The sequence below is a fragment of the Rhinolophus sinicus genome, chromosome 1, assembly GCF_057876585.1.
Source record: "Rhinolophus sinicus isolate RSI-liver-muscle chromosome 1, RSI-T2T, whole genome shotgun sequence".
Classification (NCBI taxonomy): Eukaryota; Metazoa; Chordata; class Mammalia; order Chiroptera; family Rhinolophidae; genus Rhinolophus; species Rhinolophus sinicus.
The window spans coordinates 49,529,954-49,557,908 of NC_142501.1; the positions used below are offsets into that span (position 1 = coordinate 49,529,954).

Genomic DNA, 27,955 nt, shown 5'->3' on the forward strand with positions numbered 1-27,955 from the left:
CAGGTGAAGTCTCAATTTGTCCAGCCCTACCTCTCAGAGACTCCCCTGGTCATCTTGCTCAGACTTCCCAAATCTCCCTGAGTACATATTAGTAGACAGTCCCTTTGTTCTTGGAGGCAATGTCTTCCAAATTCAAAGCCCCCTTCTTCTTCACCTGTATGTATCAGCCACAAAGAGCAACTGAAAGAGGAGCTAATGCTCCACTGAGTAGATAATAGATTTCAACACCCCCCCCCAACACCCACAAAAGGTAATGGCAATTCCGTGTCAGTGGCTAGTAGCCACCACCCAGCAAAAGAAAAAGAAAGAAAAAGAACCTTTTTATATCCAATTTGTGAATTCTTGCATTTGAAACAAATTGCTGCTTGTTACTTCAGAATTATGTATATATATATTGACAATACAAATCTCATCCTGTCTGACTTTTGGGGCTCATGGTTTTGCAACAGTTTTCTGTGTGTAAAAGTTGAAAAGTTCAATAATTCCCTTTCTAATTCTTGGCCCAAATCAGAACTCTGCCTACCTGAAACAAAGAACCATTTACCTGACAGCTCAAGGCTTCCGTGGCTGATCAATGACCTAACAGCTCTGAGTCCTGCCTTGAAAGTGTTCAGGAGACAAAGACCAGATGGGGTCCCCTGGGCCATGCCAAGGAATCCTACAGGCCTTTCCCTGTCCTGGGTCACAGCCTCAAATACCAGCTGTATTGAGTTGGGAGAGAGCATGCATGGAAGTCAGACTTCTCTTAGCTTTCTTTCCCAGCAAATGCCTAGGGAAATTTTCCCTAGTAAGGCTATTCCTGTTTTTTTTCTTATTAATTCTAAAAATAATAAAGATAATGTTGAGAATTATAATCATTGTGATAATGCTAATGATGCCTAATATTAATCAAAATTCTGTTCTGGCCAAGCGTTTCCCTAGTATTTTATAGATAGCGTCTCATTTAATCTTCAGAAGAACCCTATATAGTTTTATTTTTCTCATTGAAAAGATGAGGAAATTGAGACCTGGGGGGGTTCAAAAACTGGTTTAAGATCACACAACAATAAGTGTCATAACCAGCGTTGTTTGACGCCAGAGCTTAGTTTCTTAACTACTAGGTTGGTGCAAAGGTAATTACGTTTTAAAAGATTAAAAATAATTGCAAAAACCGCAATTACTTTTGCACCAACCTAATAATACTTTTGACCTCTCCTATCTTAAATACCAGTAAAGTAATTAGTTGCATAACACATACCAACAAGAGAACCTCATTAGATTGCTTTTTACATCTGCACTTTGGTTAAGCTTGACTTATGTGGGGGCAGATACGTATAGCTAGCCCTCTTCCGCATCTACCTTTATAATCTGCTAAACACTATTTCCCTCTAGGATTTACATCACATCTGATTAGAAGGGAAGGAGGGAAACTAGGAGAGGTAGAAGATAGATCAGTTACTTGTGTTACCATAACAGCTTTGGGTGCAGCTGAGAGACTTTGAAACTAATGTATAAAATTAAGCTTCAGGATTATCTATTTCTTTAGTACTTTATTCACCTGGATATAATGAGGTGAGTCAGCCAGTAGCCAAATCCCACTTACAATTGTGATGTAAGTATTAGGAAGAAACACTTCATGTATTATACTTCTGCCATTGTTGCCCTAAGAACATTTGCTTTATCTTTTCTTTTTATGGCTGGAATTCTGTAAATACAATTTATGAATAGCATTTGATTGCTATGAAATCATAGTTTTCTAATTTCTTCGTATTGACTCCGTCTTTTAAAAGATGTTTATAAAGGCAAGCTAATAAATATATTGATCACTTTCATATCTATTTTTTCCTATTTTGATTTTCTGTGATTTTTCAGAAATTATCAATATTAACAACAGAAAGATACACAGACAAATGAGAGTCTATCCTATTTTTAGTGATGCCAAGAGAAGACAATCTACAAGTTCCCTTCATATTTCTTTCCAAGAATGTTCAGTGTTCATTAAAGGAATTACTCTCTAATATCTAAATCCCATTCCGTGGATGCGTTGCATTTCCTCCTGCCCCATCCCCTTGGAGATGAAGAGCAGCTTGTCATTGGAACAAGAAAGGGTTAACTTATATACTATGAAATGTTCTGAGTTTTAAATATGTGAAGAAGACCCAGAAGTTAAATTTTAATAGACCTCCAGATTTGGACAGCAATCAAAGATTTTCTCTATAGCAACAATTACACACACCACTGATCTGAGATCAAATATTTATGTCTTCCCCACATGCTAGAGAACTAGCATTTTGCTAGTTACTGTTATTACTAGGGTAATTCAATAGAGGGCAAAAGAGACTAAAAATGTCATTTCACACTGGAAACTGTAAGGGAAAGCAAGAACAAGCCTGGAAAAGATTAAGCACAATTGGAAATGAGTCGAAACTGAAATAAAATACTGTATTTGAGTAGATTTTTTTAGGGCTGCAATTTTAACTTCTACTAAAGAACTGTCATTTTGCCTATCACTGAAACACACACAAAGGAAGACAAAGAAGCTGGCTGCTAGCAGGAAACAAAAGCTCTTCCCCATTTCCTAAAAGTACTTTCTTTTCTAGAAGTATATTGTTTGAAGAAGACTCTTTCATTATGCATCGGGGAAAATGTAACCATTTTTTAAAATGAAATTTAAATTATAGTTTCCTTTGGAAACACTTTGTTCTCTTTGGTGTTGCTAACATAGAAAGCAGTAACAGAGTCAATTCTGCTCATGCAGGAACCCATCAAACACTACCAATGTCTCATCCACTTTAAAGGACTAGAGCTTTCTTCACATTGCCATCCTGAATCACCACCGCTATGATCACCACATTACCCATTGCTATACTGTAATATCTTTGGAGCTACAATCTTGCAGCAAATTCCCCCAAACCAGGTACTTTTCAGGAGCTATTATAGAGCTGCCCTTGAAGATTTTATGATTTAGAAACTTGCATTAAAGTATGATATTGCATTCTTTCATGATTTTATTTCTTTTCTGTTCACATTTCTGGTGATTTTATTTGGTTCCAGGGAAGATGTGAAATTCTGTTATTTCTTCCCATATGACTCCAAATATACAACCCAAGAGACTTCCCTAGGATCTCTTCCATTTCCAGTGGGGCCTCTAAACTGGGGATGGCTCCAGTGAGGATACGGTCCCTTGGAAAAGAGCTTGTATCATCCAGAAGAGCAGACAGGACCAGAGACAAGAGGAGATAACTAGTAATAGGAGGCAGTTCTGAACGAATGGCACACCTTGCTAGAATTCAAAAAAGGAAGAGAACATTGGGTCTGCTGGCGTCTGGGAAGGCTTCTTGGAGAAGTGTCATGAAGTAGGGATAAGGTTCCAGGCGGCAGAGACTGAAGGAAAGTTGATCTCTAGATGACGTAAATAGCTACTGTGAAGGCTGGGAGTACGAAAGGACTAGAAGGCTCATGGAGTCGTATATAGATCTGTCTGTCTGTGATGGGGCGTTTAGGAAGATGAGAAGTAGGAGATAAGGATGGAAAAGGTTGTGGCAGACCTTGAACGACAGGAGATTTGAACTTTATTCTCCATTCATGTGGGAATTGTTAAAGATTTCTGGAATAGGGAAGTGACAGGATGAAGGTGATATTTTAAGAAGATTGATGTGGAAGCAAAGTGCAGAACAGATGTGAGAGGAATGGAAATTCCCTCCCTGGAATGAGCAGACACATTAGGAATTCTTATGACATGCCAGCCATCATTCATTCATTGACAAGCATTTACTGAGTGTTTATTATGTAATAGGCCCCATTCTAGGCCTCAGGAATACAGTAATTAACAAGGTGGATCCCAATTTTGTAGGGCCTACCGTACAAAATTTGAGGAGCCTTCTTTAAGAAAAAGCTACAAAATTAAATATAGGGTTGTTTAAGAGGTGCATGTAAGTGAGGGTCCCTGAGCATAATCCTCATGAGCTCTATGAAAAATCTCCATCTGTTTGACGAGGTAGACAAAGCAAATCTGCTCTCTTCACGATTATGTTCGAGAGGAAGTAGGGAGGAGAGAGAGAGACAATAAGCAAGTAAATACATGAGATGATTTTTTCAGAGAGTGATACTTACTTGGGAGTAAATAAAATGGAATGATAGAGATCTAAGAAGGGGGGGAAGGACAGGGAGAGAGCAGCTTCCAGTGCACTGTCTTGGAAGTCTTTCTGGGAAGGTAGCTTCCAGGAGGAGGGCCTGGGGGAGACTCTGAGGTAGCACAGAGGAACAAATACAAGCTAGTATGGCAGAGTGAGAGGAATAGAATATGAGCTCCAAGAGGTAGGCAGGAATCTGATCTTGGAGACTCTTGTAGGCTACTATCAGAAGGAGCTGGGTTTAACTGTGTTTTCGCTATCTATTGTTATGTAACAAAACACCACAAAACTTAGTGTTTTAAAACAACAACCATTTTATTATCTCTCACTGCTCTGTGAGTTGCTAGCCCTAGCTGGGTGTTTCTTCTGCTTCACACGATGTCATCTGAGGGCTACAATAGGCTGGGACAGTCAAGATGGCTCACTCATTCGTCTGGTGACTTAGCAGAGATGACTGGATTGCTGGACTCAGCTGGACATAGGCACAGCTGAGCATCTCTCTCTCCATGTTGTTTCAGGATCTCTCCAATGAAATCTCTCCAAGATAAGTAGACCATTTATAGGGCAGCTCAGGGCTTCTGAAAGCAGAAGCTTCCAAGACTTCTTAAAGATTCAGCCCAGAATTGGCAGTGTCACTTTTACTGCATTTTATTGGTTAAAGTAAGTGAAAAGGCAGATTCAGCGAGGGAGGTGAATATGGAAGGAAGGGTATGCATACTGAGAGACAGGGTTCATTGGAAGCCAGGTGTCACAGGAACTATTTACTTTCTTAAAGACCACTCTGACTTTGAGGAATGCATTGTAGTAAGATAAGAATGGAAGCAGAGAGGCCACTTAGGAGGTAATATCCTGGTGAGAGGGTGTGTTGCTTAAACTATGGTGGTAGCTGTAGATATAGAAAGAAGTAGATGGATTCGGGGAGGGGGTGAGAATGGTATATTCACTCAATAGTTAGAAGCATGTCTGGCATATATTGAAATAAAAAGTAGAGTAAGGTACTAGGATTTTAGTCATCAGAGAGCTATTGAATATTTCTTGTGTGGGAATTGATAGAATGAAAGCAGGGTTTTAAGAAGACTTGTGTGGGAGCAGAGTGCAGAATGGATTCAGGGAGAAGCAGAGTACAGGAAAGTGAAAGAGATCTGTGATAGGAGACAAGTTAGCAAGTTTGTTCTTCTTGTGGTCCAGACCTTAGATGTGAAGCCCTAAACCATAGTAATAGCAAATAAAACAGCAGAAAGAATGAGAAGTGACAGATATGAGAGACATTGTGAAGGCATACCGTGTTTCCCCCAAAATAAGACCTAGCCAGACCGTCAGCTCTAATGTGTCTTTTGGAGCAAAAATTAATATAAGACCTGGTCTTATTTTAATACAAGACCTGGTATAATATAATATAATGTAATATAATACCCGGTCTTATATTAAAATAAGGCTGGGTCTTATATGATTTAATATAATGTAATATAATATAATATAATATAATACCAGGTCTTACATTAATTTTTGCTCCAAAAGACACATTAGAGCTGATGGTCCGGCTAGGTCCTATTTTCGAGGAAACACGGTAGTTGACAGTACTTAGTGACTGCTTTGATAGGGGTATTAGGAATTTAGGCTCCAAGCCAGGGTGATAAAGATGGCTGCTACCATTAATAGAACTAGGAACGTTAAGAGAAGAAGCTGGTTTTCAAAAAAAAGATGCGTTCGCTGTCACACCTGTTGCTTTTGGTAGGGCCATCCAAATAGAAACGCTAAATTGGAAATGCTTTGGAAATACAAGGTTGGACTTTATGAGGAGTGGAACCAAAGAAGTAGATCCACCTGAACATACGTAGAGGTTCAGGTTGAAGCAGTGGGAGAAATGAGCTATTGGAGGAGAGAGTAGGAACTGAAGGTCAAGGGCAACATTTAAAATTTTTCAGATCTGAGAAAATGAGAGTTTCAAAAAGGAAGGGAGTGGTTGGTAGAATCAAAGGCTACAAGGAGTACTAGGATGATATAAGCATTTAGTTTGGCAATTAGTAGATCTTTAGCAAGATTTTAGAAAATATTTTGGAGTGATCGGATCAAAGATTAGGGATTCAAGATTCCAGGACTAAGAAAAAGTGAAAGGAGAAGAAAGGGTTTGTGGTGACTGTGGTCCAGACAACTACCTTATATTTAGTGATTTCCTATTGGGTACAGAGGGGGTAAAAAAAGAAAAAAAGTGTATGTTTTACACGAGAAGGCCAGTTTTAAAGGAACCTAGGATATCGATTATTCGCTAGCCCTATGCATCACTCCATATAAGAATTGAATTTACTTCAATGATGAAAAAATAAATAAAAATAAACAAAGCTTGCCACATTATAGAAACAGTCATTTTAAATGGAGATGGTAGTTGCCCCCCCTTTTTAAAAGAAATTAATCACTATTTATTTTTTTGCCAAGAATACACAAACATGGGTTATTCCTTTTTCATCCTAAGATATAGTTTCAAGGATCTCTGTTAATAGAAGTGATGGGGGGAAAGAAACTTTAAAAAAAAAAAAAAAAAAAGGCATTTCACTCAGTCTTGCTGATTGAGTCTTCCTGCATTAGCCAACTTTAACCAAACCTATAGTTTGCTTCACTGTAGTACCTTTAAAATACCTCCTCTTAAGGATTTGGCAAGGGGATGGCAGTTTTTTTGAAGTGGCTTTTTTTTTTCTTTCTTCTGTAATTCATTTAATAAGTAGTTCACATGAGTCACAAGGCCAGGCTGCTAGAAGTTTGAGACATTTCTGGGAAAACTGGGGAGTGTGGGAGGGAAATATTGGAATCTATAGAAAGAAACATTTAAAAACAATACCCCAATGTTTCTGAGACATTGACACACAATTCTAAATTGCTTGCTCCTAAACTGTAACAATAGACTATTATTATTATTATTATTATTATTATTATTATTATTATGCATTACAGACAAATGGATGGAGAGCCAGAGTTCTTTGTGTCCTGTGTCTAAGAGGCAGTGACATGAAATTGGATTCAAGCAAATCCAAGTTTGAATTCCTGCTTCATCATTTACTAGCTATGCCAGATGCTACTAACTGCTTTAATTTCTCATCCTCAACTTATATTTAGCAATTGAATATCCTAAGTTTTAGCAGGGCACATGGCTGCCCAGGCTTAGGCTACATTTCCCAGCCTCTCGTGCAGCTAGGTGTGGCCATGCAACCAGGTTCAGGTCAGTGGGATGTGAGCAGAAAGGATTTCTACCTCCTTCAGGACAAAGCTACTTGCCCTAAACATTGTTTCCCTCCCCCTCCTAGGCTAGAGTGTATATATGTTGGTGAACAAACTTGGGACATGCAGGAGATGATAGTGGCAAGATGAAGGGAAACTGGGTCCTGGTATGAACTCATGGAGTAGAGCTGCTTTGACCACCTGGAATGCTCATGTTGGGGCTGTTAAGCAATAAACATTAATTTTAATTAATTAGGCCACTATATTTTGTAATCTCTTTATTATAGCAGTTCAGACTGTAACCTGGAAAATATACTGGTTAAGTGTCCTTTGTGGTTAACCCCTCTCAACCTCAGGCTCTTTTTCTGTATACTGGGCATGATGTCTACCCCACATCATTGTTGTGAGGAGTAAATGAGAAAGTACTCTAGAGGACCAGAGCATGGCACATGAGAGGTGCATTATAAATATTTGTTGTCTCCCCTTCAGTCATTTAGGAAGATGTGTTTTATGTACCTTTCCAATGAATATAGAATACACAGAGATCTAATGACAAGCACCTGAATAATATGACTTGCACTGTATGTCATATTACACCTACTCCAAGACATTCCAAGTGTTGTTTGAATAAACTCAGGAAATAACCGTATTAATCAGAGGAAGTCCAGTTGATCCAGCAACAAAGTTTCCCATTAAATCTCCAGTACTTAGCACAATGCCTGACACATAGTCAGCTCTCAATAACCATTTATTGAAAGAACAGCTACTCAGCCACAGACCATCAGGAGTGGGTGTTGTGAGTGCTCAGGATTCTAAGTGATTGTTTGATGTTCTGTATGGGAAAATCCCAGCAAATGCATGATGTACATACAATGGCAGTCAAAAGTTTTGATGAGACTATAAGCTTCTTGAGGGCCAGTTCTGTGCCTTGTTTACCACTGTATTCCAAGTGCACAACACATAGTAAGACTATGAAAATATTTGTTGAATGAGAAGCACATTGATATAAAATGTGAGTTAGCCATTTTAATCTCTATTACTTCCCTCCCCAACTCCCCTACACAGGCCCCAAGGAAAGAGGAAACTGATATGCGAAAGTGAAGCAACTTGCCCAAGTTGATTAGTTAATAAGTAGCAGAGTCAAGATCTGAACCAAACCCAGGCCTTACTAGGTCCAGATTATGAAGTCTTTCCACTTTGAACCTAAGTAGATACTCTTTCCTGACAGCAGACTTCGACAAAGTAAGATAGCTGTGCACTAACAGATGAAGAAAAACAAATTGAAAGAGAAAGGGGCAATTAAGAGGTTGGAATGTTTCTATTTTACAGATTTGCCTCAGTACTACACAGCCCTGGAGTAGTGGTAATTCTTTCCATGCCTTGCTTCTTAAAGAGTAGAAACTGTTCTAAATGACCCCCTTCCATTTTCTTCTACCAGTCTATGGTGTGACTAGAACTTTTGGATCCCTATGGGGAAAAAAGTTTAAATAATTTTCCTTAAAGACTTTTTTAAGTGGAATCTAAAGAACAGAATAAACGAACAAAAAAAAAAAAAAAAACAGAAATAAACTGACAGATACAGAGAACAAACTGATGGTTGCTAGATGGGAGGGATTTGAGGGCAGGGTGAAAAAGGTGACTGGATTAAGAAGTACAAATTGACAGTTACAAAATAGCCACAGGGATGTGAAGTACAGTACAAGGAATATAGTCAGTCATATTGTAAAAACTATGTATAGTGTCAGATGGGTACTAGATTTATGGGGGAATCACTTCATAAATTATATAAATGCCTAACCAAAAAAAAAAGACTTTGTTAAGTGACCAAATTAACAAATCTCCAGCCTTCAGCCCTGGCTAGAGGGTGTTTACATTAACACCCTAATGGTGGTATTTACATTAGATAAGAGGGAGTAGCCACCGGCAGGGCTATCAGTTCTAACTCTAGCTATTTGCAATGCCGTTAGCATTTGCATCAGAAGTATCAGAGCAACAAATGAGTCGCTGATGCTGAACACGATAAGTCACTGTTCTTCACCAAGAGGAGAAGCAGAACTATTAGGTTGGTGCAGAAGTAGTTGCGGTTTTTGCAAGTATTTTTAACCTTTTACACCGCAATTACTTTTGCACCAACCTAACAGTTCCCCTGCTCCTGTGGTGGCTGAGGAGTTGATTACGAATAGCCTAGGTTAAGACAGACTCAAGATGAAATTCTGAAGAGGGAAAGGTTTTTCTCCCCAACATATCTCCTCTCCCAATTTATTGGCACTACAACTGTTTTTAGAGGAATACATTTTTTAGCCTCTATCTGGTAAGAAAGATACTGGCTAAGTTTGAGTTGAATACTTTTGCGGGGATATTTATATATTTTAAAAGCTGGTGAGGATGAAACATTCCAGATGGAGAAAGGGCCCTGTTGCAGCCTTTTTTTCTGTTTAGATCCAGGGTATCTCTGGATTGAGTATTGGCTGACTTGCAAAATAGAAACTTGTGATTGACCATTCTTCCATATTTCTTCTCAGAACCCACTCACCCCCAATAAGAAAAATTAATATTGTATTAAATAGTGTGTGTGTGTGTGTGTGTGTGTGTGTATGTTCCCAGGTTTAAAAGGTTTCTACAAGTATGATTTGTAACTATTGTATTTGATCTGAAATATCCATGATGATATATACTTAATACTTTTAATTGACTAATACTTTTTCCTTCCAGTCTTTATTCTTTTTAACCCCTTCCTTCTCTTACTACTTGTTCCTCTTTTTCTCTAATTTGAATCACAAATGTGAACACTGTTTGGGATGGACACTTGGAAACCATGTCAGTTCCCGTTCAGTTCTTTCCCTGGATGTGAGAAAGAAAGACGCTCTTAAAATTTTGCATCCTGGGGCTAAACTTATGGACATTCTTCTGTGAGAAGCTGTAGTCACAAAAGACAGTAGTAGAACCTGCCTTCAATCCACCTTGGCTCTCTGGGGACGTGGTTGATTTTACACAAGGATGCTATGCATCCATACAGTAATCAAGGCCACCCTCACATCTGCCCCAGTGCTGGTGAAATGTAGAGACAAGGAAGATACTGTCCTCACCTGGACTTTGTATCTTCTGAGGTTTGGATTGGATCCTGACAGAAAAAATTATTTTCACGTTAGAACATGTAAGGGAACATAATGGAACAGAAATGCATTTGGGGAGGGGGAGAACTTGGGGGAGGGGATGATTGAGGTTTAAATTGTCGAGGTAGTGAACGAGGGAGAAAAAATATGAAGCCAGTGCTGGCCTTCTGTAAAAATACTGAGTCTCCTTTCTGTTTTCTTGATACTATGTGTATGGGAGATATGAGTGGGAGTGGTAGGGAAGGGTAGATTGAGCAGGTTGCGTACAGTCCAGGGAGAAGAGAGTGAAGGGAAGCAGATGTAAATCAGAGAAATATTTCCTGAAAAAAGAAACTATGTTACTTCTTCTTTTTACACCCAGTTTTTAAAAGTAGTCAACTCTCTACGTGGAAGGTGAAGGTGCACCAACAACTGATAAAACCAAACCAGGCTAAACAGGGTATTAAATGGGTATGAAATAAACTTCCTGGGCCGTCCCAGTGGCTCAAGTGATTGGAGACACTTTCTGATATGTTTAGAGATTAGCTTATTTTTCTGAATATCTATCTACCTCTATCTCTATATCTATAGTCATATTTGTTTGTTTGTTGCATCTATTATTGGAGCATGGACTATAGAAAGATCCCAGCACAGTGCTTTACTTGTATATCTCACATCAAATGGAAAAGAAGATCCCATGTTCCAATACAGTGAAGACAAGCTTTGTTAAATAAAATAAAAACAAACAAACAGAATTCAGGTCAGGAAGGCTTCTGAGAAGCTTGGTGTGGAGCATTTCTCCAGTGAATTTAACTGTGAAATTCTATCTCTTCCTCCTCCTCCTGCTTCTCCTCCTTCATTTTTTTTTCCCTTTAACCAGATCATATTAAAGCACTAGAATACTAAACTAAAAGGCTTCCTTAGAGGCTCAGTATGTCATTAATTCAACAAATGTTTATGAAACCAGTCAGAAAACCATACTTAATAAGCACCTGATATACACCGGGCACAGTCCTTGCTGTTGGGAATGGGGGAAGTGGGGGTGGGGGAGAGACAAGTTCTTGTCCTCAGTGAGTTTACATTTGCTGAAGAAAGGCAGGCAACAAACATGCAAACAAATAAGAAAGTATCACAAGTGCAGTAGAGAAAATAAAAGAGCCTACAGTGACCCATTTGAGCTGAGAGCAGAATGAAGGGAGGAGGGAGCCTTGAAAAGATTGGGTGAGATCTTTCAAGGAAGAAAGAAGAGTGAATGCAAAGACGGTGACATGGAACCCAGTTTGGCTGGGGTTCATAGAAGGAAGAGAAGATGAAGGTGGCTGATGTCGACAGGAGTGAAGGGAGAGGAAGGCAGGGCTGGCAAGGCCAAGGGAGGGAGCATGCTTATCAAGCTGGACTCAGAGTGAGCCATTGCAGACTTTTGTTTGGAGTTTGTTTATTTGGTTTTATTTTTTATTGTTTTTACTTTTCATTTTGAAGCAATTTTGAAGTTACAAAGATGGAAGAATATGCAAAGAACTCATATACCTTCTGCCCAGATTCCCCTATAAATCCATAGTACAACCATATAAATTAGGACAGTAATATTGACATAAACCTATCAGCTAAGCGATCCCATTAAATTTACTAGTAATATCCTTTGTAGCAAGTTTTTTTCCCTTTTGGTACACAATCCAATCACTATAGAATGATGGGTTATATTTAATTGTCATATCTCTTTACGTCAATCTGGAATCGTTCCTCAGTCTTTCCTTGTCTTCTGAGACTTAGACTTTTTTTTTTTAATTGCAGGCCAATTATTTTGTAGAATGCCCCCCAGTTTGCGTTTCCTTGATGTCTCCTCATAATTAGATTTAGTTTACACCTTTTGGATAGACATTTTACAGAAGTTATCCTGCATTCTTTTCAATATGACATCAAAAGTCACATGATATTAAGTTGTCTCATTTCTAGTGATATTAATTTTGATTAAAGTGGTGTCTCTATGTGATTCCTCCATTATGACGTTATTTTTTAACCTTTGCAGTAAATTATTTCATGGGGGAAAAGCTTTGAGGCTATGTAAGTATCCCACTCCTCAACAAACTTCCACCCCTGGTTTTAGCATCCATGATGCTTCATGCCTGAATCATTATCATGATGGTTGCCAAATGGTGATTTCCTAATTTCATCATTCCCTCAACACTTACTAGTTCCATTCTAATGTAAGAAAGAGTTTTCCCATTCATTCATTCATTCATATCTGTGTAGACTCACGGACTCCTATGATAGTCAATGGATTATAATGTATTACTTCGTTATTTCTTTGGATGCACAAATTGTCCCAGATCTGGCCAGTGGGAGACCCTCAGGATACCTCATGTGTCCTCTTGACAGGTTTTCATCATTTTTTAAGCTCTTCCTTACTTTCTGACCCAAGGAAACATTCCAAGCTCTTTTTTGAATTCCTCTGCCTCAGCATTGGAATCAGCTATTTCTCCCTAGAGCCCTAGTTCCTTTTAGTGGGAAATTATATTTAGAAACCAAGATCTTGGTGCCAAGTGTGGTCATAGCTATTAGGATGTTATTGCTTCTAGACCCTCTTATTGGACTGAGGTAAGAAATACACACACACACACACACACACACACACACACACAATAATTATATAACATATATATAACACACACATGCACCATAAGTATATAACATATATATAGACACACACACACACACACATATATATATATATATATAAGACACACACATATAACATATATCATCATCTATTTCTATAGCAAACTAGGTATATATGGTATATTTTAAAATACCATGACTTCTCCAGTATTTTCAGTTCCAATCAAAACCACAAGACTCATTCTAGCCTTCCCTCTTTCCATATCTGCAACTTGTTTATTTACTTGCTCATTCCTCTTTTATGTAACCAATCTGTGAACCCCATTACCACTTCTTCAACCTTGACATGCCCACCCCCACATCCCTAAACCACCTCCTCTGCTCTGTCTCCTTGGTCCCAGCTCTTTAGGCCCTACCACCCATGAATACCACAACAGAAGGAAAAGGAAGAAAACCAATAAACATTTTTAAAGAAAAAAATAAGGAAAGAGAAGAGAACAAAAGAGAAAGACACTAAAACATTGTTTTCTTTTTTAAAATAAAATTTAAAACATGCAAAAAATAGAATGGTATACTGACCACTCTCCATCACCTAGCATGACAGTCCTTAGCTCCTGACCAGCCTTGTTCAATCAATAACTCTATCTACTTTCCCTCTTTCAGGATTATTTTGAAACAATACCAGATATAATATCATTTCATTTACAAAGCTTTCTATATGAATATCAAAAATTTTTAAAACTACAATACTGTTGTTACACTTTAAAAATTCACAATTATCTCTTAATATTTTCAAACATCTAGGGAGTGTTCAAATTTCCTCAATCATGGAGGGTTTTAAGCAGGGAAGGAATATATTCAGATAAACATTTCCGTAGGATCCCTTTAGCCATTGAATGGAGAATGGGCTTTAAGGAATAAAGAGGAAGGCAGAAAGATCAACTGGGAGTCTTCTGATTGCTTTTGCCGTAGATGTTGGTAACTTGGATCATGGGAGATAAGAAGAAGGGGTCAGATGCATATGTGTTTTGGAGATAGAGTGAACCAGACTTGTTGAATAGATTGGATATGGACATGAGAGAAAAAGAGGAATAAAGAATGACTCCTAAATTTTTGGCCTAAGCAAGCGACTAGATTGCTATATTAATTATCTAGTGCTGTGTAAATTACCCCCAAGCATAACCACTTATTATCTCTTGTGGTTTCTGTGAGTCAGTAATTCAGACAGGTCACAGCAGATGGCTTGTTTCTGTTCAGTCTGGAGCCTCAGCTGGAAGGAGGCTGGAACCATTTTAAGGTCCATTCAACATACATGTCCAGTGGTTAATGATGGCTATCAGCTTAGTCCTTATCTGTAGCTATCAACTGAAATATGTACACATGGCCTGAGTTTTTTTACAACATGGTGTTTGGCTTCAAAAGGTGAGCATCTTGAGAGAAAGAGAGAAAGCCAAGCAGAGGAAGCTCTACCCTTCCCATGACCCAGTCTCAGAAGTCACATAGCATCATTTTCTCTGTACTCCATTAAGCAGGGCAGTCACAAGTCCTGCCCAGATCCAAGGAGAGAAAACACAGGACCCACCTTTCGGTGGGAATAGTGTTGGTCACATTGTAAGAAGAGCATGGGAAATGGGATAAGTATTTTGGTACAGCTATCTTTATAAAATGCAGTCTGCCATAGGTGCTATCCACTAAATGGAGACAACTTGGGTAATGGTGTTTTGATGGCCATAATAAGCCTGTTTTCACCAAGCAGGAATGTAGAATAGACATTTGGATATAAGAATCTGGAACACCCAAGAGATGTCCAGATTAGAGATACAGATTTGGGGGGTCATCAAAATATAGATGATAACTTTTAAATCACGAGACTGGATAAAATAACCTCAAGAAAGGGGGAAAATAGAATGTAGGGCTAGAGATATGATAGAAGAGGAATGGCTGTTGAGAATGAAGGGAATTAGATGAGTGAGATGTTCTGGAAGCCTAGAGAAGAAGAGTTTCAAGAAGGAAGAAGTGAGATCACTTTCAAGAAGCACTTTCTATACTAAGATTTAAATTAAAAAAAAAAACACTCTCAGATGCTTCAGAAAAAAGGTAAGGGGTGGGGTGGGGAGAGGCGGAAGAAGGGGGGAAAATTCTAATCTCAGATTTCTGCCTTCCCAATATTAAAACCCTCTTTCCTCAGAACCCAGTTTATCATAGAATGAGATTAATGTCCTCATCAAAGGCTACTTTCCCATTTCATTTATTCATAAGAAAGATGGATATTGGGGAATGATGGATCTTGAGCCACCGTGAATCAAGATGGAAACTGGAAAATCAGCAATAATCTGAGTTATCTCTTTACTGGAACAAATGAACCCAGACCTGATACCAGCTAGTAAGCTAATAAATGCATTTGTGTCTTCCTCAATATGTCGAGAACACCAGAAGGAGTTTGCTCTCACCAGGAAGGTACAGCAAGAATCTTTTTTAAGATTATGAACTGACAAGGCATTTTCACATAGTGGGCAAAACAACCAGCTTTTGAATCCTAGCTGTGCTCTGGGTTCTTGAGCCTGTGCTTTTATCCACAGAGGCCATGCAGCACAGTGGCTGGAGGCACAGACCCTGGAGTTAGACTGCCCAGGTTCAAACCCTAACCTAATGGAAAGATCTAGTTTCACTACGTAGCGTAGTGATCAGACTTAGCACCAATTCTGGTGGTACAATCTGCCAGTGTACACCTCTTACTCTAATGCCACATGAAAAACTCAGCATGTCCTGTGACGGATTTTTGCCAAAAAAATGTTTAGCTTGACTAATTAAAGCTCTGAATTAATGTCCAGTTTACCGGTAATACTAGACATTGAACAAAAGCATTAGCTGTTCTGTTCTCTTGAAAAAGTCAAAGTCATTCGGAAAGAGAAAATCAAGGAATATTGTCCACAAAGTGTGTGAAATGTGATTGGGTTCTTGTATGAAAAGCCTTGGCCATTAAAGACTCCGAGACTTGAATATGGATGGAATATGACGGAAATATTCTTAAATATTATTGATGTGAATATATAATTTATGTAGGGATGACAAGTTATGGGATTTGCAACATTAGCATTGTTCAATGGGATAGACACAGAGAGACAAACAAATAAATCAAATATAGCAAACTATTAAAAATTGCTGAAGCTTGACAGTGGACATATAGATCTCTGTTATACTATTCTTTAAAATTTTCTATATGTCTAGAAGCTTTTAAAATAAACATTTGGGGGGAAAATAGCATCCACAGCTCCTATCAATACATTTTCCAATATACCTGTACCTGTATCCATATACTGTATCTTCCCTGTAGTTCCTGTGATGGAAGATTTATCCTGCTTTTTATGGCCAATATCTCCATGGTGTACTAGAACTCATCACTTTCACTTACCCAAGGATATCATGACAGCCACGTTCCCTTCTCTCTCCCACACTATAACCTTTCCCTCTCTTGGCCCCACATAACCTTCTACTTACTACCGCATTTCTCCACTACCCTTAACAAAAAACTCAGTTCTGTTCAATAAATATTTATTGAGTACTACCATGTGGTGGCAATATGATAATGAACAAAGGACAAATGCTGAGTTCTCATGGAGCTCCTTTTTAGTTGGTGAGGACAGGTAATAAACAGAGTAAGTAAACAGATAATGTAGTGGGGGGCTAGGTGATAAGGAGAAAATAAAGCAAAGTAAGAGGGCTGGGGGGATACATGTGTAGAGGTAGCCAGGGTTGCTGACAACCTATATAAACCTTGTTCAGACAGAGTCTTGCACCAAGGCATATGGCTTGGCAAGCTGACCCCAAACTAGATTTCAGGCCTCATTTTATTCTTCTTGACCAGACACCTGTGTAAACATCTGGCATGACCATAGCAGTTGACTGGAGATTTTGCAACTTAACTAGAGTGGCTTTGTAAATACCTTAGATATTTCCATAGTTAGAATGGGGAGCTGTTGATAGTTTCAGCACAGAGTAATATGATCTGACTTATGGTTTGAAAACATCACTTAGGCCACAGTGTTGACAAGGGACTGTAGGGGGACAAAGGTGGAAGCAGGAAAACCAGATAGAAAAATAATCCAAGTGAGAGAGCATGATGTCACAGACAATACATTAGTGGTGAAGCTGGTATGTAGTGGTCCAAATATATATACTTTTTTTTTTTTTTAATAGACTCAGAAGGATCTCTTGATGGAGTGGATGTGGAGGGTACAAGAAAGACAGAAGTCAAGGATGACTCCAAGATTTGGAGCCTGAGCAATCAGAGGGTGGAGTTTTGATTATCTGAGATGCAAAGATTATGGGTAGACCAGGGTTTGGGAGGAAGATCTGCAGTTCGAGGATGGATATTAAATTTTAGCTGCCTATTAGAATCCAAGTGGAGAGGGATATAGAAGTCTCGAGTTCATGGGTCTCAAAGAGTTTCAAGTCTCCTCAAAACTGTTGTCCATAGTCATTGTTACCATTTCCTCTTCCTTCATTCTCCTGTAAACTTGTGGTATAATAAAAAATATACTTGGTCTTTGTCACCAGTTCCTGGCACAAACCTCCTCAAACCCTTGGAATTTTTTTTTTTTATTGGGGAATATTGGGAAACAGTGTGTTTCTCCAGGGCCCAGCAGCTCCAAGTCACTGTCCTTCAATCTAGTTGTGGAGGGCGCAGCTCAGCTCCAAGTCCAGTCGCCATTTTCAGTCTTTAGTTGCAGGAAGCGCAGCCCACCATCCCATGTGGGAATTGAACTGGCAACCTTGTTGTTGAGAGCTCATGCTCTAACCAACGGAGCCATCAGGCCACCCCAAACCCTTGGAATTTTCTGAGTGATAGGATTGTCTTTTGTCCTTCATAAAGAGCCCCTTTTAAGCTTATGCTAATGAGGTGACTTAGGGTGGTGCCCCTAGCCAGGCTCAGGATGGGGCTGGTCACCAGAAAGACCAAGAGATTAGAGGGTTGGAACTTTCCGCCCACTGACCTCTGAGAAGGAGAAGGGGAGAGGGTGCTGCAGATTAAACTCGATGAAAACTCTTGAACAAGATTTGATGAGCTTCTGTGTTGGTGAACACAGCCACATGCTGGGAGGGTGTTACACCTCAGTTCCACGGGGACAGAAGCTTCTGCATTCAGAACCCTTCCAGACCTCACACTATGTACCTCTTCATCTGGCTGTTCATCTGTATCCCTTATTAAATCCTTTATAATAAACTGGTAAACATAAGTAAACATTTCTCTGAGTTCTGTGCGCTGCTCTAACAAATTAATTGAACTTGAGCTGGGGGTCGTGGGAATCTTCAATCTATAGCCCATTGGTCAGAAACACAGGTGACAACCTGGACTTGTGACTGGTGTCTGAAGTGGTGTAGCAGGTACAGGTTTATGGGACGGAACCCTTAACATGATGCTATCTCTAGACTTTTGTCCCCTATCGCTCTTCTGAAACTGTGAGGTCACCAGTGACCTCCCATTGCTAAATTCCAGCCAATTCTCTTCATACCTGAAGAAAACTATTCTAGCTACAGGGAAATTTTGAAGTCTTTATAATGTCACCTTATCAGATTCATTTGACACAGGATACTGTTTTTCTCCTTGTTTGAGAAAAATTTAACTCAACCTCACCCTTTTCTATTGTTCTTCATTCCTGACTGGACATTCTTTCTTAGTCTCCTTTGCTGGTTTTTCCTTGTTTTCCCCCTGCAAGTGTTGGAGTGGAGAGTCCTAGAGCTCAGTTCTTGGACCTTTTATCTCTCCACATAGATTAACTTTCAAAGCAGTCTTATGGAGTCCTAAGTTTGTTATCTCCAGTGCAGATCTCTCCTCCAAACTCCAGACTCCTGACTATTGGACATCTCCACATGGATGTCTAATCGCAAATTCAAATTTGTGGGTCCAAAACCCAAACCTCCTCCACCCGTTACTCTCTTGTAGCCTTCCACATCTCAGAAACAGCAACTCTATTCTCCTATTCAGGTCAAAACCGTGGCGTCATCCTCGACTCCCTTTTTCTCTCATAACCATATCCAGTCCATCAGAAACTCTTTTCAGATCTACCTCAAAACATATCTATAACCCACATCTACCACTCTCACTCTAGTTCAAGACCACCGTCCCTTGTCTGAATGAAAGAATGAATCTCCTAACTGTCTTCCCTGCTTCTGTACTTTTTCTTCTAAAGTCTAGTTTATTTTCCATAAGGCAGTCAGAAAGATCCTTTTGAACTATAAGTTAAATTGCTCCCCCCATTTATTCAAAACTTTCCAAATCTTTCATATCATTCAGAGTAAAAGCCCAAGTCCTTCTGATCACCCAAAGTGAACTGCAGCTCTCCCCTCCCCCCCCAGCCCTGACCTCCTACCACTCTCCTCCTCCATCACTAGGCTCCTGTCACCGTGGCCTCTCGCCTTTTCTCAAAGACACTAAGCATGCTTGTCCTCAAGGCATTTGCACTTGTGTTTCCCTCTTCTTAAGCTCTGTGCCCTCCGGGACTTACATGTCTTATTCCCTCACTTCCTTCAGTTCTCTCCTAAAATGTCACCTTATCAGAGAGGCTGTCCCTAACCACTTTGTATAGAGTCCTTTCCCCAACCATCGCTCTCTATTGCTCTTGCCCTGCTTCATTGTTTTTGTCCCTAATACCCATCATTTCCTGACATGTACTTATTTATTTGTCTCTCTCCACTAGAATGGAAAGTCGTAAGGGACGGGATGTTGTCTATCTTTGCCTTTTGTTTTTACTACTGAATCCCCAACACCCAGAAAAGTGGCCAGCATCTAGGTAGTTGTCAATAACTAAAAATAAAGAATGGTGATAATAAAGAACAAAATTCAACCGAGTAAATTTGAAGATCTAATTGGCCGTATTAAATGATTCATGAATCAGGCAGCATCCCATCTAGCAACCAGTAGGGTGCTCCAAGAGTTGTACAAAACAGGTTTTTATAGGCAGAGAGAGGGTGGAACTAAGAAGTTAAAAGAGTGAGTTATTTCAGGCATGGACACCTTCCTGTGGGGGAAGGTAAGGGGTCTCATCAGGCAGATTAGCTCCTTAGTGCTGACCAGGACATTCCAGACTGATTGGTTTAAGATTTCATTCCTGGGAGAGGCTGACCCTGCAGTTAGGTTAGTTGTGAACTTTTGGTGCGGTGATATGGCTTAGCAAACATGACCAATTTTAGCCTGTTGTTTTGCTTTTCTTTTTTCTTTCTTTCCTTTCTTTCTTTTTTTTTTTTTTCCTTTCTTTCTTTTTTTTTTTTTTTTTTTAACAGTGGTATGTGTCAGAACAGAGATAGTGGAGATGCATGGCTGCCAGCCTCTAAGATGGTTCCCAACCATCCCTGCCTCTGGTATTCTTGCTCTTGCATAAGCTCCTCCCACAGTTAGTTGAGCTGACTGAGCTGTGGAACCAATGGCTGAAATGACAATGTGTGACTTCCAAGTCTACGTCCTAAAGGATGTTGTGGCTCCCACCTCTCCCACTCCCTGGGATTGCTCCCTCTGCGGTGTCAGCATCAAGGATGAGGATGCTCAAGCAGCCTGTGGACGGGCCCTCAGGAAGGGACGGGTTCCCCTGCTAACAAGCAGCACCACTTGAGAGAGAACATTTTAGGAGCAGATCTTGACCCCGTCAAGTTTTCAGGTGACTGTAGCCCTGGCCGACATCTTGAGTACAACATCAAGAGAACCCAGGCTGGAACCTGCTGACTATGCTGCTCCCAAATTCCTGCCCCGCAGAAACTGTGTGATATAATACATGTTTGTTGTTGCTCCAAGTTGCTAAATTTTGGGATGATCTAGTATGCCACAGCTGCCATGAGCTCTGCTAGTTCTCCTCATGACTTTTGCATTTGCTTTTCCTTCTGCCCAAAATTCCATTCCTTCAGGTAATTTCATGTCTTATTTCCTTCAGGACTCTGCTAAAATGTCATGCTATGCAGTTACAGCAATGCGACAATAGACAACAAATACAGGAGGTACCTCTAGGAGGTAGCAACTGATAACTGGATTTAGCAATTGATGGGACATGAGGGATAAGAGACAGCGGAAGGAGTCAAAATGATTCTCAAATTATTGGTTTGTGTAACTAGTTTGTGCCATTCTTGGATTTAGGGAAACAGGTTTGGGGCAGAGATTATAAATTTAGTTTGGGACCTGTTGAATTTGAAATGTCTAAGAAATATCCAAATGGAGATAGCTAACGTGCAGGTAGATGTATCATTTGCAACGCAGAAGACAGATCTGGACTAGAAATAAAGATCTTAGAATCAGGGCCAGCTATACAATTTGCAGGGCCCAGTGCAAAATGAAATGCAGGGTCCCTTGTTCAAAGAGCATGTGAGGTCTACCGGCTGCTAGGTCCCCCTTCCACCAATTTGTAGAACTGACAGACCATGCTCTGGCTGAGGGTGGGGCAGTTAAACCAGGTATCCCCCCTTCCTATGGGCTATATGCTCAAAACTACATTTAAGGGATAACCTCCAAGAGGTTGCAACTTCCCTGCCAGGATGCACTTGAATAGGGGGTAGGCAAGAGGCTCATCCCCAGAGTCACCCACTGGGTGCCTTGCTCTATGTCTATGACTTATAAAAGCTTTGCAAATCCAATAACCTGTTCACATATTGTTAGGCACAGTGCCAGTCCAGGACAGAGGTAGCTGCCACCATGCCCCGCCCTCAGATACCATGGGTGCATACACATGACCCTGACCTTCCCTGTGCACTTGCCCAGGCCGCCCCCCTCCCCCCAGTCCTGGTGGTCCTGGTCCTTAGTGGGGCAAAGGGGTGGATGCGCAGGGCTGAGGTGCCAGAGAATGGGGGGAGCTAGCACTGAGAACCTCTCCCAAGGAGGCAGGACTACATGTGAACTCAGGCATGCTCCATTGTCTCTTTGAACTTCACTTACAAAACAAAAATTCAAAGATAACATGACTAAGAATTTTATGCCAGAACCACAGAGCATTAAGACCCCAAGCATTAAGCCCTCTGTGAATGAGCTGTTTGCATGTCCATGAAACCTACCCTGCCTGGAATAAATAGTACAGTTATAAGACTGAATGAGTTCAATAGGGAGATGAGAAGAAAAGAGGCCGCAGGACCGAAGCCAGAGAAGCACCAAGATTTAAGGGATAGGCCGAGAAAGAGCATTCTGTGGCCAAAGGTTGTAACTAATCAGAAGACCAATGGAGAAAATACTGGCTCTACAATCTCTGACTTAGAAAAGCATTGCAAATCCAATAACCTGGCCACATATTGTTAGGCACATTTTATTTCACAAACTATTCATGATATAAATGATAATTTTTTTCAAGGTCAGAAGCGTGGTTCTTACATAGGCCTATTACCTTGATTATTTTTGAAGCATATATCACTGTTGAAAAAAAATTCGTAAGAGAAGCTGCAAGGAATAAAATGGATTAAATGAAATAATGGAGTTTACTAATAATAGACTCACAGCTAACTGAAGTGAATAATTCATTTCCCTTCCAGCCACAGTCACCTTTACATATAAGGCCAGCAGCGTCTCTCTACATTTATCAAGCAAGAAAAATGTAAACTCTAAAATCTGTGAAGAATTTCAAATGACTCATTGAAACCTGTTGCAAAATCAACCACAAGAGTTTTCTAACTACTAATTAACTTTGAGCGAAGTCTTAGGCCATAAAAACCAGACCATTTGGTGCTAGAACTGTGGCAGGGAGTTGATGAGAATTTGAGAGGCTAAAATTGGTGGGGGGAAATTTTTTTTTTTTTTTAATGGAGTCAGAAATGTCTCTGGAGGTAGTTTATAAAGTGGTTAAAAGCACAGATTCTGGAACAAGCTGCTTGGGTTTGAATCCCAGCCCTGCCACTTACTCTCTGTGATTTTGGACAAGTTATTCAGTTGCCCTGTGCCTGAGTAAAAGAGTTGCAGCTACTCCTGGAATTGTTATGAGAATTAAATGACTGAATGTAAAACATTTAGAACTGTGCCTAGCACGTAAAAATCTCTGTATATGAACTTGTTAAGTGAAAATTGTGAAAACCGATCATGTAACCAAAATACCTCTGGAATTTCTATTTCAGTAGGTCCCATGAGCTTTGGGGGAGAGAGTTCACGAAAACAATTTTTTCTTCTCATTTTTTTCTTCTGTATTCTTCTAACTTTTCTCCCCCACGTATCTTCAGAGTACTGTATTGTTTTCTCTTTATAATAAAGACAATTCTCTTTATTCAAAAAGGTTCCTTAAGAAGTAAATATAGTGTTTCCTGGATATGTTCTTAAAAGTAATTTTCTCATGCATGTAACGCATATTCATGGTTGTTTTCCCACTTATGATTGGTATTAATGTTTTATTTCATACATAAAAAGATAAAAAATATGTGTATGAGTTACAGAATTGTACACCTGAAATCTATGTAATTTTACTAACAATTGTCACCCCAATAAATTTAAATTAAAAAAATATGTGTATGAGAATAAAATGCACAGTAGCTTTAGTGTTATCATAATAGTTATCATAATTATCAATAATTTTGGTACTTCAGTGGAAAAAATATAAAAAGTTTCAATGAGAAGTGTTAGAGAGCCCATGACAAGGATTTCAAACACACCTGTAGCACTTTTTTTTTAATTAAAGTTTATTGTAATGACAATTGTTAGTAAAGTTACATCGATTTCAGGTGTGCAATTCTGTAATCCATCATCTGTATATCACATTGTGTGTTCACCACCCAGAGTCAGTTCTCTTTCCATCCCTCTAGCACTTTTCAAAAGTCAAAACTGATCTATCTGAATTCACCAACTTCTTTGAAAAAAGTTCTGCAGACTCATGCTCCTAGGAACCTGAATTTCAAACTACCGCATGTGTACTCAAAGTGGAAATCCCTTTGGATTTGTCATATTGTCCCCTTTGGTCTCCAGGAATGCATGCTTTTTACTCTCCCTCAATTTTATTTTCTTTGTTTGCTCAGGTTTTATAGTTCACACTGCTTTAGAGTTTACACCTAACCACTGTGGAAGTCTTCAGCTCTTTTTGCCTTTTTGCCTGGTAGGACTAAGCTTTTCAAGATCTAAATGGGTTGAATCCTCTTCGACCACTCCCTGTGTGTGCTCAGCGGGAGGGGGTAGGGGGCGCTTCTCTCTCCTTCTAACCTCACTTTATGTGGAAATCCTTTTGTGAACATGTTTCTTTAGATCTCGTTGTTAGTGTTTTTTTTTTTTTTTTTCCTTTTGTTGCTTATGATCTACGAGTTTTGCCTCGTTTTTTCTGTAACCTCCCTCTCCCCTTCCTCCTACAGAATACACGTCCCCCACTTTGGAGTTAGCGTAATTGATACTTTAGGAACCTCCATTGGCTCCACGTCGCCTTTAAGCACCGTTCGAACGGGCTCGCCTTCAGGGTTCTTAACGTGAGCTGCAGCAGCATTTTCCTCTCTCCAGTAACAGATGTCAAAGAAAGCAAGCTCCAAGACATGCCCATATATGACCTGAGAACAGAAAGCTGCCTCGTCTGGGGGCAACGTTTGGGGGAGCCGTGTTCACTCCCACCCTCGCATGCTCTCGCCTCCCCCTTCTGAGAGGTCACTCGCGTGCAGAAACGCGAGCGCCAACACTCGCTCTAGACTCCCGACTTCCTTCTGGGCGCCTAATAAACCGGGGGAAGTTCAATCATTCCGCAGTCAGCCTCGTCTCGCACTGGGCATGCTCAGTGGCCTGGCTCCCCTCGGGTGGCGAGTGGTAGCCTTGGGCGCTGGGTTCGGGTCGGCGGCCGCTTCGGCTCGGCTTCCCGGGGCGCGGGCTGGGCTCAGCGGCCCCTGAGCCGGGAGTGAGACGCGCCCCCGCGGTCCCCGCCCAGGCGCCCGGCCTGCGAGAGCCGCGTCGTGCCGGAACCCGGGAACCCCAACTTCGCGCCAAGTTCGGAGCCGCCTTCTGGGGAGCCATGCAAAAGATGAACAGGGACGTTTTGTTAGAAATGGAGCAGGAGGAGGAGGACGACGAGGATGGAGATATCGGTGAGCAAGGGGTTCCTCCGAGTGGACCCGCGCGGGGTCCCCGCGTCCACACCCGAAATCCCGAGCCCACGAGGGAGGAAGTTGGGGACTGCGCGTGGGCGCGGCACCGACCACGGGGGAGGTTTGCGGGGACCCTCGGCAGCTCGGAGGAGCGGGGCGGGCGCCCGGGGCGGGGAGAAGGGAGTCTGCACCGCCGTCCCGGGGCCGCAATGCGGCCGCCTCGCACCGCGGACCCGGGTAGACTCCGGGCTCAGCCGGCGGCAGCCGGCGGCCCGCGGGAAGGCGTGGGAGGCGCGGGGCACGCAGGGGCCGGAAGAATAGTTTCTGGACAGGGAAGGGACGCAGCCCCTGATCAGTCACGAGAGACACATGGACGCCTCTGCTCGCGGAAGTCTTGACTCAGAAACATTATTTTGGGTCATTTCCTCCTCCTCGAACTAGCGCAGGGGAATCTGGATTGCCGGGGCCGGTGGCGAGCCCGTAGGAAGGGTTAGGGTAGCCGGCCAGTGTTTGGAGAGTGGGGGTGTGACCCACCTGAATCCTCATTAGGTGAGAGGGAATGCACCGCCCTGGGAGGGAGGGTTAGCGCCGGGTGGGGTGGCCTCGGGAACAGATTTGTGGGCGTGGGCCGGCGGCTCTTTTTCATCCGCAGAGCCCGCAGGGAAGTGGTCCGAGGAAGAAGCTGTCATGTACGGTGCACCACAGCCATTTCCTATTCGTCCAGAGGCCCCTGGAGCTGGGGGGAGGGAGCAAGCCCGGGGTTCCCCATTTCTAATTAGAGTTTAAAAATGCATAAAAGTTGTAAACAGAATGGAGGGAGAGGTGTTTAAGAGAGAAAAAGCAAACAGAAGTGGTGAGAGGAGACGAGGAAGGGAAAAGCAGTTGGAGTGGGGAGAAAATCAGGTCCCTAAAGAGAACAGTGTCAGGGAATAATGAAATATTGGGTCGTTCCAGGAGACTGGCAATTAAATTACCACTCTCGTCTGTTCAGTAGTCTCCGCCTCTGTTTCCGGGATTCCAGATCACTGAAACATAACAGTTCCTGCTCATATCCTAAAGCTCTGCTCTCTAATAACTTTAGAAGTAACTTAGTTCTAGGAGTTAGGCGTGGTTTTTCTTTCTTTCATATCCTAGGCACAGCTTATTTATTTATTTTGCTTTTCTATCTTTACTGAGATAATTTACATGTAACATTGTATAAGTTCAAGGTATACAATGTATCAGTTTGATACATTTATACTATATTGCAAACTGATTACCACCATAACTTTATCTAGTATGTCCGTGATGTAACATAATTACCATTTCTTTTTTGTGGTGAGAACATTTAAGATCTACTCTCTTCGCAACTTTAAAATATATAACACACTATTAACTATAATCACTATGCTGTACATTATATGACCGGAATTTATTCACCTTACAACTGGAAGTTTGTACCCTTTGACCAACATCTCCCAATCTCCTCTCCTCATTCCGTTTCTATAAGTTCACTTCTTTTAGATTTCACCTGTAAGTGATATCACACATTATTTGTCTTTCTCTGTTGGTTTATTTCTCTTAGTGTAATGCCCTCAGGTTCCATCCGTGGTGTCACAAATGGCAGGATTTCCTTCTTTTCTCATGGCTGAATACTATTAGTGTTCTGTACATACCGTGTTTCCCCAAAAATAAGACCTAGCCGGACAATCAGCTCTAATGCATCTTTTGGAGCAAAAATTAATATAAGACCCAGTCTTAGACCGGGTATATAATACCAAGTCTTATATTAATTTTTGCTCCAAAAGACGCATTGGAGCTGATTGTCCAGCTAGGTCTTATTTTCAGGGAAACACGGTACCACATCTTTTCTATCCATTCTTCTGTAGTCAATTTTGTTGTTTTCATATCTTGGTATTGTAGTCACTGCTCATTTAAATTCAGAGAATTTGATAATTTCCTTGTTGACTAGGGACAAATTGAATACAGGGGGTTGTACTCCATGGTTTAGCTTTACTTGGCATTCGAGAACAATTTATTAGGTATCCGGTCTTATGGAGGGAGCAAAGTGTTATTTTTTTATAGGAAAGAAAACTGAAGCTCACAGGTTGGTTCGCTTAGCTTCTCACACAGCTACTTAAGGTTCAAACCCAGGTTTTCTGACTTCGAGACCTGCGCAGATTAATACACTTTCCACCTGGTGACTCCAGCTGTCAGAGCGTGTATACTACTGCTATCTGGCAGGTTTTAGTAGTAAATTGTGATTGCATAAAAATATAAATCAGAAGAGCAAATTTTAAAAAGAATGATAAAATTAGCTGTCTGTTTCATAGAAAAAATACTCTTGTCTGTTGTGGTAAGATGTCACTGTCTATACTGAGTACGGTAAATAAATAAGGTTAAAAACCAAAATGGAAATTAAAGTAAATAAGACACTCTGAGCTTTGTTTATTCCCCTGTGCTGTCAATAGATCTCAGTTTAGAAAGAAAACTAACTTGGTCTAGTCTGTGTTTACATGATGAAGCATCAGAAAATTCATCTTAAGTATGTGGCAATAGATTCTTTTATTTTTAGTTACAGGTGTAATCTATGCCAGTTCTGTCAAGTCAAAAGTGTAGATATATTTAAGAAAAAGTAAATATCTCTACCCTCCTTTATCCCACCTTCCATAGGCTACTGAAAGGAATACTTTAGGGTATGTATGGGGTCAATTCAACACATTTTATGTCAGGCAACAAATATTTAAATATATCTCAGCAATTTTTGGTTGTTATATAAATTTAAGGAGGGTTGCAGTGATTTTATATCAAGAGAATGTTTACCATGCCAATGGAAAGTTTGTCATCGTAAAATAATAAGCCTTTTAAAAGGTTATCATAAGTAACCTTTTATGAAATAATTGTAATTTCCAAGTATGGGAGAGGAGACTGGTGAAATGAAGA

General features: G+C 40.6%; 1 protein-coding gene across 2 annotated transcripts in view; it reads left to right on the top strand.

Annotated features, from left to right (window-relative positions):
• ANO6 (anoctamin 6) overlaps positions 1-27,955 on the top strand; it is a 209,399-nt gene that overhangs the window by 5,631 nt on the left and 175,813 nt on the right. The window contains exon 1 of one of the 2 annotated variants that reach the window (XM_019748415.3): positions 24,563-25,033. The exons of the other annotated variant lie outside the window; for it this stretch is intronic. Coding sequence (XP_019603974.3) covers positions 24,961-25,033 — 73 coding nt within the window. The 5' untranslated portion in view covers positions 24,563-24,960. Of the gene's footprint in view, positions 1-24,562; positions 25,034-27,955 lie in introns of those variants that run through there. 2 annotated transcript variants of the gene reach the window in all.